The 18,483-nt window shown below is 34.7% G+C and overlaps 1 protein-coding gene across 26 annotated transcripts in view; it reads right to left on the bottom strand.

Moving 5' to 3' along the window:
* LOC145662627 (uncharacterized) overlaps positions 1–18,483 on the bottom strand; it is a 257,675-nt gene that overhangs the window by 164,828 nt on the left and 74,364 nt on the right. For 3 of the 26 annotated variants that reach the window (XM_081728386.1, XM_081728380.1, XM_081728385.1), the window contains exon 5: positions 7,276–7,517. The exons of 21 other annotated variants lie outside the window; for them this stretch is intronic. In XM_081728386.1, coding sequence (XP_081584512.1) covers positions 7,276–7,517 — 242 coding nt within the window. Of the gene's footprint in view, positions 1–3,004; positions 3,748–7,275; positions 7,518–12,840; positions 15,358–18,483 lie in introns of those variants that run through there. 2 more of the 26 variants (XM_081728376.1, XM_081728392.1) reach the window with 2 other exon arrangements.

Consider the following 18,483-nt stretch of genomic DNA (forward strand, 5'->3'; position numbering starts at 1 on the left):
AGCATATTAATGAACTAGACCGACAAATTATACTAGGTGATTTCTCATCGAAATAAGAAGGAAAAAAGTCCAAATAGATATACGAGTAAAATGTATAGGAGAAAGTAGGGCCGTTCAAAAGCGTGGAAAATACATCGCAAAAATTCGAATACGAGGATCCGTGAAGCAATGATCCATATCGGCATAAAGGAAATCACATATACTTCATTCAAAAATACATATTTCAGGCAAAGGATTCCCCATAGGGCATAAGGAATTCCCAAGCATGATTCGACTTAAAAGTTGGTCCAAAGTAGGCTAAAAGTAGTTGACAGCAGTGAACACGGAAAGCATCGCCAGGAAGTCGGTAGTGTTATGGACCTCCAGCTCCAGTTTCTCGTCTTTGCAATAAAGCTTGCTGTGATGTTTTTTCACGCCTTTGGACGGCCCTAGCTTCGAAATTATGCACTTTCCTCCATATGTCCATATCAACTTATTTTGATGGAAGGAATCCCCTCTTACAGGTCATCGGTCTAGTTCATTAACACCTTGTATAATGAAGTGAAAATATACTCTAGAGAATAAATTACAATGAAAATTGAAAGACTCAAACAAATTGTAGATATTTGCAGAACTGGATTGTACAGATTGGGTCATAATTCACGAAGAGGTTACAACATGTAATATTTTCCCTAAGAATAAGATTAATGTGAATGTTTCTTACGATCGCCGTAGCAGAAATATGAGGAAAATGTTTTACCCACTGTTTTCTTTTTATTTTGCAGATTGCATGAAGTAGACGTTCAGGAAGTATGCGACAGAAAAATTCACAGTTGTGCAGAGAATGAAAATCACTGAATTGTATTTTGAAAACCAGGTCAATTAATTATCGTAACAGAAAGAGCGTATCGCCACAATTTCGTGTCAGGAATGCATATTCTGAATCGATGATATTTGGTTGGAGGTTTCAGATAGTATGGCTCGGTAAATGACTGGTCACGATCGCGAAGACTATGCTTGGCAAGAACAGAAGCAGGAATTGAAGAGTTTAGAGGAGTGTCGAAGAAGCACTGGAAATTTCCACAAGAAGATGGGCTGGCCTGTGAGATTGAGTCGAATAACACTGCGTCCTATTTTAAACATGATTTTCAAATGTATCCCTACAAAGTGCAACTGGTGAAACAACTGCAACAAATTCATTATTGGTTTTCCCCTCAGATTTGCTCCATGCATTCAGGAGTTGGTTTGTGAAATGACAATTTGATTATGAGTGACAAAGCACATTTCCACCTTCACGAATACGTAAAACAGAACTGCATGTTCTGCGGTACCGAACATCCACAGTTATCCAACGTCCACCACACCTTGTGATGTGAACAGTATGGTATGGTGGAGTGTGATGTTATGTCCAAAGAATCACTGGGTCTTACTTCTTCGAAGATGGCAATGGCAATGCAGCGATCGTCCATACCTGGCGATGATTCAAGAAGTTTTGCGTCCTGCAGTGGAGAACATGCCAGGCACTTGGTTCCAGCAAGATGACGCCAGAGAGCACATATCTAGGGATACAATCGCATTTCTGCGAACCACTTTTGGGCATCGAATCATTTCACGAAATGCAGACTTTCCTGGCTACTACGATCGCCAGATTTGAGAGGAACCAGACTTTACCTTTCGCGCAACCTCAAAGAACGGATATGCCAGTAAACCCCAAACAATACAGAGCATCTCACGGAATTTATGCGCGCGAAAATCCAAGTGATAACTCAAGCAACTTCGAGAAGTGTAATGACGAATATTATGGCACGAGCTTATGCGTGCAAACTGCATCATGGTGGATATTTGTGTCAAATTATTTCACACGTAGATGACAGAAATCTCCCATATGCAATATTAGTTATAACAGCATTTCAATTCATATAACTAACATACGCAAGGAGTTATTCTATTTTCAGGGCTCATAGTGGTCTGGTCTCTTGTAAATAATTGAAAAGTGACCAAAAGCACACGAAAAAGTAACCAAAAAGTGACCAAAATCTCATCATGCCCTTTTTTTCCTTTGTCAATTTCTCCATCACCTCTCTCTTTGTTGGTTGTTTTGTTTCATCTTTTCTTCTTTACTTCTTTTTAAGCTTCCTCCTTAGGTTTTCTAAGTATGCTTTGTAGTTACGGTAAGCAGACTTAGCAGATGTAAGAAGCTTCTGAGTAAGTGGAACTAGTTCTGGCCTATTTCCGAATTTCTTCATCCCAGACTTATATTTAACTTAGCATTGAGAGTTCTCAAAGTCATGAAATATTCAAATTCATTACCTACTCTTATGAAAAACATACAAAAAGCATAACACAAGACGACCATGATGAACCACACAAACACACACAACGTTGCGCGAAGCGTTAACTACTACGAGAGAAAACTAAAAGACCATTATGATAAAAGAAAGAATAGACACAGAAGGGTTATCAACACCATCTTGAGAGCTCAAGCATTTATCAACCATCCATTGTGCTTTAGAAAGAATAAAAGCTGAAGTGAGAATAAAGCTGACTGGTGGCAGCAAGTAGTCAAGCTTTCAGAAGAGTAATGAGTAACAAGTTTCTGCCTTCTTCCATTTATTTTTATATTTTTCTTAGAAAACTGCCAATGCAAACATAAATCAAACAAAAAAGTCAGTTTACCTCCCAAAAAAGTAACTTTTAGTGACTCGCAGTGAGCCCTGTATTTTGAAACCCTTCGTGACTTATGGTCCACCTTGTAGATGTTTCGACGGGATTTTTATTATTATTATTATTATTATTATTATTAAATTGCATAGAGAACTATACCATGTAACAGTAGATTTAAGACTATTTCTTAACGAACTAAAACCAAAATACGTAAAAACACCTTTTTTATAATGTTGTATGAATATTATTGTCCTTGTCAAATAATTGTATATGTGCGCATGTTTGATGATGGTTTTAGTGAAGAGGGGAAAATATTATTTTTTCCTCCTTATCAGACATCCTGTGGATTTTTTTTTTCTAAGTTGTGTTTATTTTCACAATTTTAGCTGTATTTTATTACACTTATTAGACCTACTGATAGCATTAAATTTTTTGAAGTCTTCTAGTACTTTCAGCGTCATACGCTCTTAAGGCTGAACACTTAAAACGTTTCATCTAAACTTTGAACATCTAAACTTCCGTCGTCATAATCACCTTCATTGTGCACACATAAGTTACCTTTCTCACGAATAGTAACTACAGTTTCATTCTATTATTCTCTATATTAGACAGCTTATCATACATATTCAGGAACTACACAACACATAGTTTCACATATTAACAATTTTATTTTTTCAAATAATTAATTGAACATCAGTCTTGGACGGATGATCTCACGTCAATATGATAAATGGATCTTAACTCACTCCTTATCCAGATTCTTATTAAATCCAGTTGGTTCTTTTCTCTTTAGCATCCATATCATTGAATTTTATTTCACACATATCAAGATAACACTGATCATCACAGATTTACTAATCACTGGAATTTTATTTTAGGAAGATTTTAATTATCGCATAAAAATACTGTTTAAACCGAGACACTGAAGTCACTGAAATTACAAAAATACAGACAATGCAACGTAATTAACCATAAAAAAAAAGTCTTAAATTGTCTCCAAAATTAAAGATTCATATGGTTGTGGACTCTTAACGTTGCAAGTTTACATTTTTCTTTATGTCGTAATTTACGGATCTTCTGAGATAGACGCTTGCCGAAATAGCCCTGAAATGCAAAATTAGGTAAAAACTACCAGAAACAGCATTAACAATACAGCAACACTTCCTACTTTATTAAATTTGGTAATCAACTGACACTGGCAATTACCATAAAAACTTTTCCTTCTGTTAAAATCTCCCGTAAATTTAGTAATTCTTAATACATGTTATATTATCCTTTTTACTGTTCTAGCTTTAGTGTAACTGTAAAATTTAGATCTGCGACTTCGGAAAAATAAAAATTCACATTATTTCCTGTATGGTAGAAATGTTTAGTATCATAAGACAATACTTTAAGGTTCTTCCGAGAACTGCAATTTAATTTTCAGTCATCAGCTATGAATTTAGTTTTAAAGGAAGGCTGTCAATTTGGCTGCCGTTGGATTGGGTGTCAATTTTATAAGATAAACATTTTTAAATTATGAAATCCTTATTACAAAAGCAAGAAGCCTGAATCCGTCAATCCACACTAACACGAAAAATTAAAAACTTGTACGAGTTATGAGTTGCATGGACATTAGGCGAAAAGACTGATATTCTCAATCCTTATTGTGAAAGTAAAATGCCTCCATCTGTTCAACTACTACTTAATAGTTCACAGTCAGCCTAATAGCTGTCGCTAGTTGTGTTGCTTCCTACCTAACGCCACGGAATATCGCCAGCATGCAGACTATTTGTAGACAAACCGAAGATTTGGTTAGAACACCTAGTCATTTTAATTGTCATTAACATTAGATGCTCTTGTTTGCCACTACCATAATTACGTTGACATTATATGAAGTGAATTATTAACTTTATGATTCCTTGTAGCTTCTGTACAATTACAAATATGAATAATTACTAAAATGTACTCAATTATATGAATACGTAAAGTAACATGCCTTTGATGAGAGCTCAGTAAACACTGTATACTAAGGAACATAACCAAAATAACGAAGAGCCTGTCAACATTCATAAACGGATAACCTCATCAAAAACTGTAGTGGTTAGATAAGACATGGATCAAATGTTCATCCCTACTTACAATTTGCATACATAAAATATCTTCCTGAGAATAACATTTACTTCACTTATCGCGTAAGTTCATATTCAAATGGAAATACAATATCATATCTGATGAGAACCTTTTTATTTTTCTACCAGCAAGGCAACCTACCGGTAACTGCGTGAACTTGAGAATTCCTTTTTTCCGATTGTTCATTGTTGTTCCAAAACTGATTTAAAAAAAAAAAAATGTAGTTTATTTGAAATAGCATGATTTTTTAACCCGGTGTATTTACATCTTTATTTTACACATTGATCTCCTTACTCTACTTGGATTCTTTTGTTTATTCCACACAGTGACACACTACAGATTTAGTAATTATTCACATCCCTCTTATTTACACGTTTGTCTTTTCATTTGTATTACAAATTTTCATTATTATTACGCTGAATTGGGTAGAATTGTTCCATTAAATATTGCACACTATAAAACTGAGGAAGAAAATAAATATATACATAGTATTAATTACATATATTTTCCTGATTCATGTTCTACGCATCGGATGACAGTTACCACGTTATATCTTTAAAAATATAAATCCAGCGGAAAGACATTTTTTTTTTTAATTTGTGTGGAGTATTCGAGATTTGCCTGCTGTAAATATATTTATATTTACTACAAATTCTATTTTCTTTATAGAATTTTAAATTTGCGTGAATAAACCTTTTTAGTTCTTATGACTATTGTTTGTACATAAAATCTCATTGTTTAGCTAAATTTCTTTTGTATAAATTCAAACCTGGCTTTTTTTGTTCTAGTGAAACTACGATTCATACACAGTAAATAAAAAGTCCCATGCGTTGAAACATTAAAAAAAAAAAAAAAAAAAAAAAAAAAAAAAAAAAAAAAACACGAAGTCTACGAACTTTTCGAGACATTCCTCACTTCCTTCAAAGCGCATCAAAAGAAAACTTGTGGCTACATAGGAGACACGATGTATGGAAGTTCCTGCTTATCCATCCTATAGAATGGAACTTTATGGAAGACAGAACAGTAACAAGCTGGTTCTTTGTTTTTAATCACAATTCTTACTATATAGGAACGAAGTATTTCGTGAGTGACAAAAAGAGAAATAGAGAAGGAAAATTTTCAGATTTTTAAAAAAATTAATTCCGTCGACGTATATTACAGCATTATCCATTCGCTGGGTGATTCACCGTTCACGACTTAACTGAATGTTAGTTTAGATCGTTAATTAAGTGTTCGTTTGTGATCTTAGATAGAAGTACATACCAAGGACTTTTCTTTAGCCGCAACTTCGGAAGAGAAGGAAATTTTACCCATTTAACCATAGACTTATCCAATCAGTTTTATTCTACAGGATGGTCAAACAGAGAATTTCATATATCGTATCTTTTATGTAGTAACAAGTTTCCATTAGATTAGGCAAATAGTGTCTCGAAATTGTTCGCAGATTTTCTCACTTTCAGATGTTTTAACGTATCAGAATGTTTGTTTACTGTTAATAGATAAATGCCATTATATCAATTATACACGTTTCATACCATGAACGATGCAGTATTGTGTAATATCTTAAATTCTATGTTGAGTCTATTTAGATGTTTTGATAATCCAGATGCTATTGCACCTCTTTCTTTCGTATCTCTAACGTGTTTCTTACTCTGGTCTTAAATTTTCTTTTTCTCACACTAATGAATTTTATCATATTCGCAACTACATTGGTACCCAAGTAGGGCTAGATCAAATTGTCGACAAAATAATCCTTATAACCGGTGAATTTTCTAAACTTTTATATGCTTTAATTGGTACTATGAAACTAACTTTTGTATGATGCTTTCAGTCAGTAAATCAAACCTGGAACAACTCCATACATTTCGCAGAACGGTGTTATTGAAGTGAGAAGACCAATATGTAAAACAAGGATATGAATACTACAATATAAAGTCGAGGATTCACCAACTGAAAAATTTCACAGTGTCTGTCGAAACAGTTCCGGAATAGATTCAGGATAATGAGGGACTAAGGTACGCACTTGATTTTCACACAGTTGGATAGTCACTACATGAAGGTCTGTACTACTTCTATTCGTGATCAATTGACAATTATGGACATTCGTTACTTATTTGAGACAAGATAAGATTTTGAGGAAGTGAGAGGATCAGAAGGTTATATCGAGTATGGAATTCTTTACAGTTGTGCATTTAAAAATAAGTTACAAAGCATGTATATATTTTTAATAATGTGTATATACTGTACACCAGAAGATTATTTCTTTTTTCCTGGTTGTTTCAAGCGTCAAAAAGCTATACCTATGGAAGTTTCTACGAGAAAATCTTTTCTTAGCTCGGAAGACAATATTAATCCCTTATTCCTCACACTAATCCTTACAAATTATCTTTAGGAAGCAGTTTAACACAAATTCCTTTAAGCTGTTCATGTTCTACTTTTAATGCTTCTCATAATAAACACCACTACTACTTTTAAAATCTACAGTTCACTCTGATTACAAGGTATTAGTTCTCCACTTACCCATGGTTTAGGTAGCGCTGGATCTCCTATGGATGGATACTTGGAATATAGCTTCTCACAAAAACTGCGATATGCAGTTTTGTCTCGGAAATTGTCACCAACAGTATATATAATGGTTCTCGCACATTCTTCTACTACGCAATTGAATATATCAGCAATACCACCTTCTTGCAACCTTTGCTCAATGTAGGGGGAAAAGGAGGGAATTGGAATGTTGCTGCACACCCACTGGTTCTCATTGTCTGGAAAGATCAAGGGGCTTTTGTGTTCTAGATCGCATGTAGGAAACTACTTTCTTAGTTTAACATTTCTTCTCATTTTATTAAATATTCACTATAATAGAAAGAACTCATAATCTAAGAATTCATACACATGGACTGAAAACATACATGTAAGAGATCCGCCGTATTTGGTCTGCACATCAGCAACTACACAACAAATAGTAATTGTTCATCTACGTATATATGCTGCTGCTTCACGAGTAATCCAGGTACCATTTCTCGTTTCTCTACGTAGTGGTGTTCGTCGCACACAAGCAACGACTCGATTTTAATTATAATTTTTTCAACAATTTTTGAAATAAATACTTTTCATTATCCCTAGTTTGATGAGTCAAGTTTGGCATCCCATAACGGGCAGTGAAATTACGTGACTGCACCATGATGAAGCTCGATTAGTTCTAAATTACTGAGTAAATCAGAACGACACAAAGAGTGTGTTTGTGTACGTAAGTCTGAAGCGTTACACAGTACTGTCAAACCGTATGTATTCCACTATCAGCAATCAAATCAAAGACCAACACCATTTAGTCACGAGAAAGCTCTGAGGGGAACACGTGAAGCAGACTCCTTGCCCTCGGAAATTGGAATTCATATTATCTACTTACACTCCTCCTCTCAGAGTTCTATATACTCGGTCTATGCAGGGGCCGCGGTGACTCAGTGGTAGAGCGTTCACCTCTGGTGCTTGGGGTCCCGGGTTCGATCTTTTTAGGAGAGCTTCTCAGGAAACTGGGTTATGGCTATTCCACGTACGGCGCAAGTACTTACGGGTTCATCTTGCGTACTGTATTCATTATGAAATGCTTTACATACATTGTGTAATAATCTGAACTTTTGATGCAATTTTTTGACAACCTAAATTTGCATGCTATCGCTAATTTCAGGCGGAAAAGGGAATTACGTACCTGCACATGTCATGTTAGAAAAAGAACTAAATAAATAAATGATACGAGTAATTGTAAGGATCATCATAGAATGTCGTGATACGCGGCTACATTCATTCTCGCAAATACGGATATTGGATTGTGCTCGCTAGCAAATACTACTTGATCGAATGATTTTTTTAACAAAATGTAATGCCAGTAAATAGAAGAAAACGTTATAGACGGGAATTTCCGTCTATAGAATTTCCTAATGAACTGCTCTAAGGAAATAATTGGCTCTCTGTGTATTTGTAAAAAGAAATTTTAGGCAAACGATCATGCCTTGAGGCCGAATCATGCCAAAATTAACCATTCCGTTGAGCAATAAGTTACAAGAATACGTGTGTGAATTTGGCACAGATAAGTTTACTACCAACGGCGCTGTTTTGTTGTGCAAGGTATGTCGAAAAACAATCATGAAAACAAATACTTCGTATCTTAGGATCTGAACACTGTTAACACATCAAGATGCTGTTTCTAAAATAATGAAATCAACAGTCATTTCTTCATCCAGTAGGCTCTCACAATTCTCTCTTGAACTATGAAAGGCTTTTATAGCAGCGTGAATTTCTTTCCGGAAGCTAGAAAATGAGACACTAAAGAATTTCCTAGAAAAAGGAAGAAAAAAACGGAAAGACTTCCCACCGTCAGAACCTATGATAAGTAAAATATTTAAATGTTTGCTATGACCGAATACTGCAAAAAGATTCGTCACGAAGCTGGTAAGAAAAGGATTTGTATTTCGACAAATGAGACTAGAGATGCTAGGTAGATACCTAACCATCATCATCATTGGACCCATAGAACCATTCTCATTTTTTTTTTTTTTTTTTTTTTTTTTTTTTTTTTTTTTTTGACATCAGAGGATCTCGAAAAGCTTCTCCCCCTCTCATAGTTATTCACGAACTCCCTTGTTCTGCTCTGAGCAGAACACGGCACAATTGTGTCCTTTTTATTACTAATGCAGCTCCGTACAAGAGGACGGCTGCGAGAGCGCTGCTAGTGCTATTCTCCAATATGGTTCATATCACATGTCTAGTTCACGGGATATATAGAATTGATGAAGAGATCAGGCTGTTGTACTCTAAGAAGATAAGCTAATTTTAAACACCAAGAAATCTTTTTGAAGTCTTCTTTCTGACGTCGGATTTTTTTTTAAAGGAAGTAGCTTCCCCCCTTCCCCCATAACCACACGGATTTTATCTGCTATGTACTACTAAAACAACTTTGAAATGATCCGTTCTGTGATGGAATATTTATCAGGGAGGATCCTGCCTTAACCTCTTAACATACCGATTATTTCTTAAAGTGTGTTTCAATTTTCATCTATTCTTTTATTGTTAAATTCTAACAACCATTTAGGGACAAATCTGATGGCAACAAAGAAATTATTTTTAATGAAGGTACCAATAATATACATAGCCCTAATATCTTCCTTTCATAAAACCTCGAGTATACTAGTGATGTTGATCAAAAACTTTTATTTACCTAAGATTCGTGTGAAAAATGAGTCAGTGTTATACTGACATTGTACAATACTATAAAGAAGAACGCTATAGTATGATTGAATCGAATACTAGTACAGAAGCAACTTTTATAAGTGAGAGCTTACTGAATGTGAGTTTTTGGGTTTTGTTTCTTCTCAGTGGGAGAAATCACTGAAGGAAATGGCGGCCAGCAAGTCGTAATGTGTTTTGCTTTGTGGACAGTCTAGCTGCTGCCTTCGAACGAAGTTCCTGTTTGTGATGTTTTTCAACTATTTTCTGAGTACCATGAATAATAAAATTGAGTGCATTCTTCTTTCCTCTATGTTTCTTGTGGAGGATGATTACATTCCAAACTGCGAGATCCACAAGGGGGAAAAACTGATGACTGATCAGAAATTTTACTTCCAAATTTTTCCTCTAGAATACGCTATATTCTCCACTCTAACCTGAGAATAACAGCGAATTCAAGAGGAAGCAGTGAAAAACATCAGAAGTGTAGGCAAATGATCATTTTCGAGCTTTTAAATTTGTACGGTTCAACAGCGATGATGTGTAGCAGTGGTAGTAAAAATTTAAACCTCGAATATACTCGAGCTTTTATGTTAAGGGGTTAATTTCTGAGGTGAAAAACTGCTATTCAGATCTCAACAGTAATCTTGCATTCATTCCAGTGCATTATGGTAAACTGCCAGAAACGAGTTCACGAAACTATTGAGAAAAAAGAAAAATATCTATGATCTTGAAGCTTTGCTGGCGTCTACTATTAATCCAATGTTCCCGGGATTGCTGCCAGAGTGAGTGTTGCTGTGCTGAGCACACTCTTACACATAGCTCTGAAGATGTTGCCGCTGTATGGTAACGAAAGCTCAGCACAGCAACACACCCTGGCAGCAATCCCGAGAACATTGGATTATCAAGAAAAATATCTTGCTACATCGTTACAGATCTTTCAGGAAGCAGTTAACTAGCTGGAGAAAAGGAACTGGCTGTTGAAAAGTCCAAACGTGTTTTGACTGCTAACTTCAAAAAGATGTTCTTAATCGTTAAAAATGTTATCTTGAAATGAGTGACTATAGTAACTTCATTTACGTATGCTCCCGTTATTTCACTTCAAATGAAAATAATGTTATGTGAGACCAAATACACACACAAAAAAAAAAAAAAAAAAAAAAAATGAAAAACTGTAATGCGTTGCATGTTTGAACTTTTAGAATGTAACAATTTTATTGTCTTTTATATATAAAAAAAAAATGAAAACCAATGTGTTGTAAAATATCTAAATAAAAGGAAGTAACAGCGTTATTTCCCTTGCTAAAAACTGAAAACTAATGCATTGTATAGTGTCTAAATAATAGAAAGTAACAGTTTTACTTTGCCTTTACTGCCTTTTAGTGCCTATTTGTTATATTTTAAATTCAATTTCGCCTGCTTATTTTACACAACATATATGTCTAACTTCTGGGTTCTAGTAATAATCATTTGCCATCTTCTTGGCATGTGCCTGGTACATGAATATTATCCCGTGAATTTACACGGAAGAAAACAACAACGCTATATTCTTATCCCAATGACATGGAATTTGTCAAACTGATGTTTACAAAGTAATTTATGATGTACTGGTCTTTCCGCATCTTAAATTTCACATATTTTAGAAGCACAGCACACTTTTCGACATGGTACAGATCTTTCAAGATATTATGTTTAACCAATATAAAACTAAAGGCACAGATCTCTCAATCTGCATTCTCAAACGTACACACCAGTAGCACTTGTCAATTTAATCATAAAATTATAAAGCTAATGAACGCATGATGAAACTTTTGTAACTTCTTTCTTTTTTCCTTTGCCAAGTCCATTGTAACTTCAAATTTGTCAACTTTAGAAATGAAAATATACATGTCACACTTGTAACAACTGCTTTTAGAATCTGTTAGGTCTACTTCAATTTATTTCAAATAACTTACAAAACAGAACTAAAGCAGCTTGATCTTTATGAATAGTACAATTTATGAGTACTAAGACTGTTAAATTCACTGGAAACGTTCAAGTTTTGTCGCCAAATAACTTTCAGTTAAGTGTTCCAATTGTGCTTTCTTCCTTAAACGATAAAGCTTCATATTTCTAGCAGTTCTCTCTTTAAATGCCTGATATCGTGCTGGGTCGCTTCTGATCTTTTGGTAGTAATAGCTGGTACTGTCAACTCCTCTATGTTGTAATCTTCCAATGTCGTCCGTACATCCAGGAGAAAATTTGAAAGGTGACTGCATCTGGTGAGACGACTTCCCAGCACCTGGTGAGTGCAATAATACAGTTAACTACAAGTGTACCAGCAATGTGCAACATCATTCTTCTCAGCTTACCTAACATGCATGCGTATGTGTTGATTTGTACACAGGAGTCTTGCTTATTGTTCATGTATATACTGTTCTTCACAGCAATGATTTAAAAAAAACTACGTATGCGTTGACATTTTCAGGTAAAATGCAAAGCAAAAACAGAATATCAACTATGATTCGACATGTAAATCTGTAAAACACATACAATTATCCATACAATAATTAAATTTGCGAAGACGAAGTTCCGAAATCCCTGCTCTTATCGAAACTCGAAACACAGTTGATATTCTGCACATTTTTATAACGCTCGAGCAATGAAGTATGTTTATTTGAAATTACTTTAAAACATAAATTCAACACACTAAGGTAGCTTACGACTAGAATTCTAAAAAAATCTGAGTGCACTCTCTTTCCAATAATCTTAAATGTCTAAAATAAGACAGTTGAATAAATTTACTCGAATTAGAGAAGTATGCTCCTAGACGGAATAGGTAGAAAGATGACAAAATGATCCAATATTTAAGAGTTTTAACTTTAAACATAAAAATAAGAAAAAGAACCTTTAATCCGCACTTTTATTACAAAAGTAAATTCACATTCTCCAAAATTACAAAACGCTACTGTATTCAGCGCTTCAACTTGTGTACTTGATTCACAAAATGCAGATTTTCTCCTTCACTACAACAGTACAATAATTATTCTGGTCGGAAACAGCATTTATTTCAGTTCACATGTACGTTTCTTAGTTGTTTAGTGGTTTCTATCTTTACTCTGAAACAATTTTCTTTACTCAATGATAGATGCTATACAATACATATCAATGAATTATAAATTAGCTTACCTCCGTATCTTGTAAATACTATCTGTTAATTCTTTAGAATAATTTCTAACCCCACTGCGTCTTTTTTTTTTTTTTTTTTTTTTTTCAATACCCGTTACGCCTACAATTTGGATTTATGTCATTTCTAACTTTTAAGACTTCTACAGCGCAATAACGTTAGAAATGAAATAAATTCCAATTTCCAGCCGTAACAGGTGGTGAAAGAGAATCCAGTGATATCCGAAATTATTTACAAGTATCCTTTACGAAATGCAGAGATAAGCTAATTTTAACTTTCTTTATTACAGCAACATAACTTGCGATGTCGCAGCAGAGTTATATTCCACGCTGGATATTTCTAAACACATTTTTAAGTTGTTACTCACTATTTATTTCACATTGTATCTTCGTAGTATCTGAACAGAGATTTATTCTGTTCAAGTAAGAGTTCCAATTAAAGTGTTTTATATAGTTAAATATATATTCAATATATTCTTGCTTAAAAACTAAGCCCAAGACTTCTATGTATGTGCTCGTCTCGAAAAGGACTTCAAATGTTCTTCGGTTGTTGGACAAATGAAATATTACCTGCAGATAGTTATAATATTGAAGTTGAAAGTGTTGTTTTCCTTTCATTTTATACGTAAACGTACATGTAGTTATGAGATCACAAACTTCACAATAAATAAATGATCAGCGCGGAAATTTAACTTAGACGCATGCAAACCCAGTTTGTATTATATTTCTGCAGACATTTAAAGAATTTCGAGTATTTACATACAGGATCATATGAAACTATTGACGTTGTCAACTTTATACGAATACTTTATTTTTTTAGATATCCATTACTATTCTGAAGGGGAAAAACAAGAACACAGTGGAGATATTTCGTAAGTTAACTCAAAATCCTTCAACACATAAATACTCATTTAGATCACTGGACTATATTTTGAACTCAAAACCAATAAATCTCTGAGGTGCAAAAGTGGTATTCAGGGCTCGACACAACATACTGATAAATTCTACTCTTAGATTAATACTACTACTTCTAAGAATCTCTTAGAATACTCTTAGAATCTGCTACTACTTCAGATTCTTTGGAATCAGTATTCATAACCCTTAAAACACTAGCAATACCATTTGTTGGCTATTTTAACCCTTAACGAGTTTTCGTGACCATTTGGCTACACATTTTTTGATCTTGCCTATTGCGTTTGAAGACTATTATTTTTAAGTATTGTTCCTTGTGGTTATTTTGTGTACATGTTTTCCGAGATCCAGAGAAGCTATTGCCTCCTGGTGACAACTCTGGTAAATTTTACGCGGAAGGTAGTCTGTGGATATATTGTTTTGCAAGCAGTGCTGGAAACAGACAGAAAAGATAGTGAACCGTTAAGGGTTAAAAAGCAAGATTATCTACTATTGTAATTTAATGCTTAAAAGAATTATAATCAGCCTTTACACTAACAAACACTTCTCGCCACGTGCAGTAAAGAACGCCCAAGCAACCGATTAGAACTTGGTAAAGGTCATCTCCACAGCACATTCCTCCGAATGTTAATTACCTTCTTTACGTAAGAAAACAAAATACAATGAATTGTTGATTCACGCTTACGAATAGGTTGGCACTGTTAATTCAAGATAACATTACAGTTATTTACATCACCAAGTTCATATAATGCTGAGTACATTTTGTTTCTATTGCTAATGTTCTGAAAATAATAATCACACAACTTACACAGTTACACTGACTATAATCTGCACGTATCAAAATAAAGTACAATCACTGCTGAAGAAGAGCACAAGTAACTTTCGTAACAAAACGGGAAATAAATAAAATAAACTAGAACTCTAGAGTAAACTTTCTTCTATATAAGAAAACTTAATTTCCATTAACTGCGTGAAGAAGGAACGATCATCAGCTCCTAAAGTTTCGTTGATGTCCTCATATCTTAGTTACACATCTCTCAAAGACAGTTACAAACGCACGTCAAAGATGAGAGCTTTTCTCGATTTTTCGCCTGTAATAGTCTCTGGAGTATTTGGCAGCTTTCATTTTATATTCTTTTAGTTTCTCCGGATCAGATTGTATTCTTTGCCTATATCTTCTCGTCGCTTCAGTATTTCTCTTCCGTCTCTCTTCAACCCAAGCCATATCTACCGTTGAAGTCTCTCTCAACACTCGAGTGACACACTCATTCTGCATATATGACATACTTTCCAGCATTCTTCCTCCTGTATGATATGAACATATACATTAATCCTATCTGAAAGTCTTGATTTTCACGTAGCTGTGAAAGTTCATGCGAAGCATTAAATGCAAAAAAAGAATGGAGTATCCGAAACACACACACACACACACAAAAACATAACTTTATTTACGTGAACAGCTGAAAGTCTGTGAAATTCCCTTAGAACTTTATTTGCATACCAAAATCATGGATATTTTTTCCCTATAAATATCACTGCTTTACACTAAGAAATTCAATTCATAGCATTTCATGGAAGAAACTAATTCAAACAATAACATTGGAAACATATAGGTGAAATAGTGTTTCTTTATATTAAATCCATAAATTCTTTTGAGTATAATACTAGTGCATTTAGACATAATATCTTTCTATATTTTACAGAGAAAATAGTCTCAAATGATGGAATTCTAAAGGACTTCGGAGAAAATTAACTCTGATTTTACACAGCACTGTAGGTTACAACTATCAAATACACTACAACTGGCTTATCCGAATACTGAATATCGTAATACTGAAAAAGTATGGCAGGTGGTTATTTGCCAGATTTGCAGGATTTAAATGCTAGCACACACAATTACTTTGTGATTATTCAGGGCGAACTAAGAGCCTTGCAATACAGAAACTATGAAAATGCCAAACACTGCGTTCATCTTGTTTCTCGAAGTTTTTACAGGATAAGTACTCTGTTTTGTTCTCAGCTTTTAATTTGTGGTTTAATTTTATAATCTATTTTATTAGTTTTACTGCATACCTCTTTATACAACGTTCTTACAGAACTTGGAATACCGAGAAAGCTAATTAGATTAATTAAGATATGTTTAAATGAATCCCAAAGTACAGTCCGGGTAGGAAAATTTTTGTCCACGAGCTTTCACGTCGAAAATGGCCTGAAACAAGGAGATGCATTGTCGCCATTATTATTTAACTTTGTTCTGGAATACGCTATAAGGAAAATCAAAGATAGCAACCAGGGCCTAGAGTTGAACGGTATTCACCAGGTTATGGCATATGCTGATGATGTAAATTTAATAGGTGATGATAGGAGAACAATAGAAAGAAATGCAGAGATCTTATTAAACGCTTGCAGGGACATGGGTTTAGAAGTAAATGCAGATAAAACTAAATACATGGAAGTGTGTCGGGACGGGGAATACAACAAATTATGAATGCGTTAAAATATTAAATAATACTTTTGATAAAGTGGATAGTTTCAAATATCTAGGATCAATATTAACAGAAGAAAATCATATTCACGAAGAAATTAAATGTCGACTAAAAGCAGGGAATTCGTGTTACTATTCGGTTCAAAATCTCTTGTCGTCGCGAATTCTGTCGAGGAATTTGAAGCTTAAAATATACAAAACGGTAATCATGCCTGTTGTTTTGTATGGCTGCGAAACATGGTCACTTACTCTGAGGGAAGAACACAGACTGAAAGTATTTGAGAACAAGATCCTGAGACGAATATTCGGACCCAAGAGGAACGGGAATGGGGAATGGCGGAAACTTCATAACGAGGAACTACATAATTTATATGGTTTACCCAACATTGTTAGGGTCGTGAAGTCTAGGAGGCTTAGGTGGGCGGGTCATGTAGCTAGAATGGAAGAAAGTAGAAACGCTTTCAAAGTCTTGACTGGAAGACCAATCGGAAAACGACCATTAGGAAGACCTAGGCGCAGATGGGAGGGCAATATTAAAATAGATCTCGCAGAGATTGGAATACAAAGTAGAAACTGGATGCAGTTAGCTAAGGATAGAAGTCAGTGGAGAGCTTTTGTGAACGCGGCATTGAACCTCCGGGTTCCATAGATCATAGAGTTAGTTAGTTAGCATACCTCTTTATTATTATTTAAGCTTCTAATGTGAATCTATTGGACAAATTTATTGTGAACAGTACATGAACAGGTTGGAACGTATTTCTTCAACAATGAATGAATGAATGAATAAGTAGGATGGGTTAATGGAGACGTCAGCATCAAGGCTTTTTGCCTCCGTCACGATCAATACGCCTGCTCAAATATGAATTCCCCTTACGAAAATACTAAAACGAACATAGTAAAATATAAGAATGAAAACGCTGCACAATAACAAAAGCCAGAAAAAAGTTAAATATTGAAACAAAACATGTAATAATGATAAACAGTAAAAAAAAAATCGATAAGATAAAATATTAGCAACGAAACAAAGTAACAACGGACTAAAATGCTGACAACGTGAAGCGGAACAATCAGGTCCATGGTATTATATGAACTTAATACTCGTATTTGGTCAACAAGGTAAGATGGTCACGAGTAGTTTAGTCAGCATTTCCGACTCCCGCCTCACATTATAATTTCTTGTCATTCTCTCGTGGAATGTTGGCAAAGGACCATCCCATGCATTAGACTGGTACTATGTATTTAAAAATATATTTAAAAAAAACTAAAGGCCTACTTATTCTTTTAATGTTTCACATGAAGAAAAGGCGAAATTATGAATTACTCTGTTATATTACATAATAGTGCACATATGCATTTAAAACCATCACACACATGTTATCGTAACTACGAACCACACAAGGTGTATATTGGGGTCATGGTGACTGTGGCTAGTATCAGGCCCGTATCCAGGGGGGTCTGGGAGGCCGTCCCCCCCTAAATTTTTGCTGCCCCCTCTAAAATTTTCACGGTAGGTTTGCAAATGAACTATAATATGGTGATGAACTATAATATTGTTGGATCGCCCCCCCCCCCCTAAATTTTTGGGCTGGCTACCACCCTGGCTAGTATTGTGGCCGAGAACAAATTCGTTATAGGTAGGTCACAATTTGTGTACAACACCAGGACGACACAACGAAAGCATATTGTGTCGGGAAAGTAGTAAAGGCTTATTTCACGCCAACTTGATTCTATTTATGCATGAAGTCAGTTACGCAAAATCCTTACGTTATATACCACGCTTTATATATATAATCCAACTCTGTTCCATTACACTTCTATACAACATTATTCAATATTCCAATGACTATTAAAGGTCTTAATCAGTAAAGTGAAATATTGATTATGTTTGATAAAAGAGGTTTTCAACAAAGAAGACTCTTTACATTCTTCACAGATTTTTTAATAAT

Source organism: Thermobia domestica, chromosome 10 (genome assembly GCF_964235325.1).
Source record: "Thermobia domestica chromosome 10, izTheDome1.hap1.1, whole genome shotgun sequence".
In the NCBI taxonomy this organism is placed as follows: domain Eukaryota; kingdom Metazoa; phylum Arthropoda; class Insecta; order Zygentoma; family Lepismatidae; genus Thermobia; species Thermobia domestica.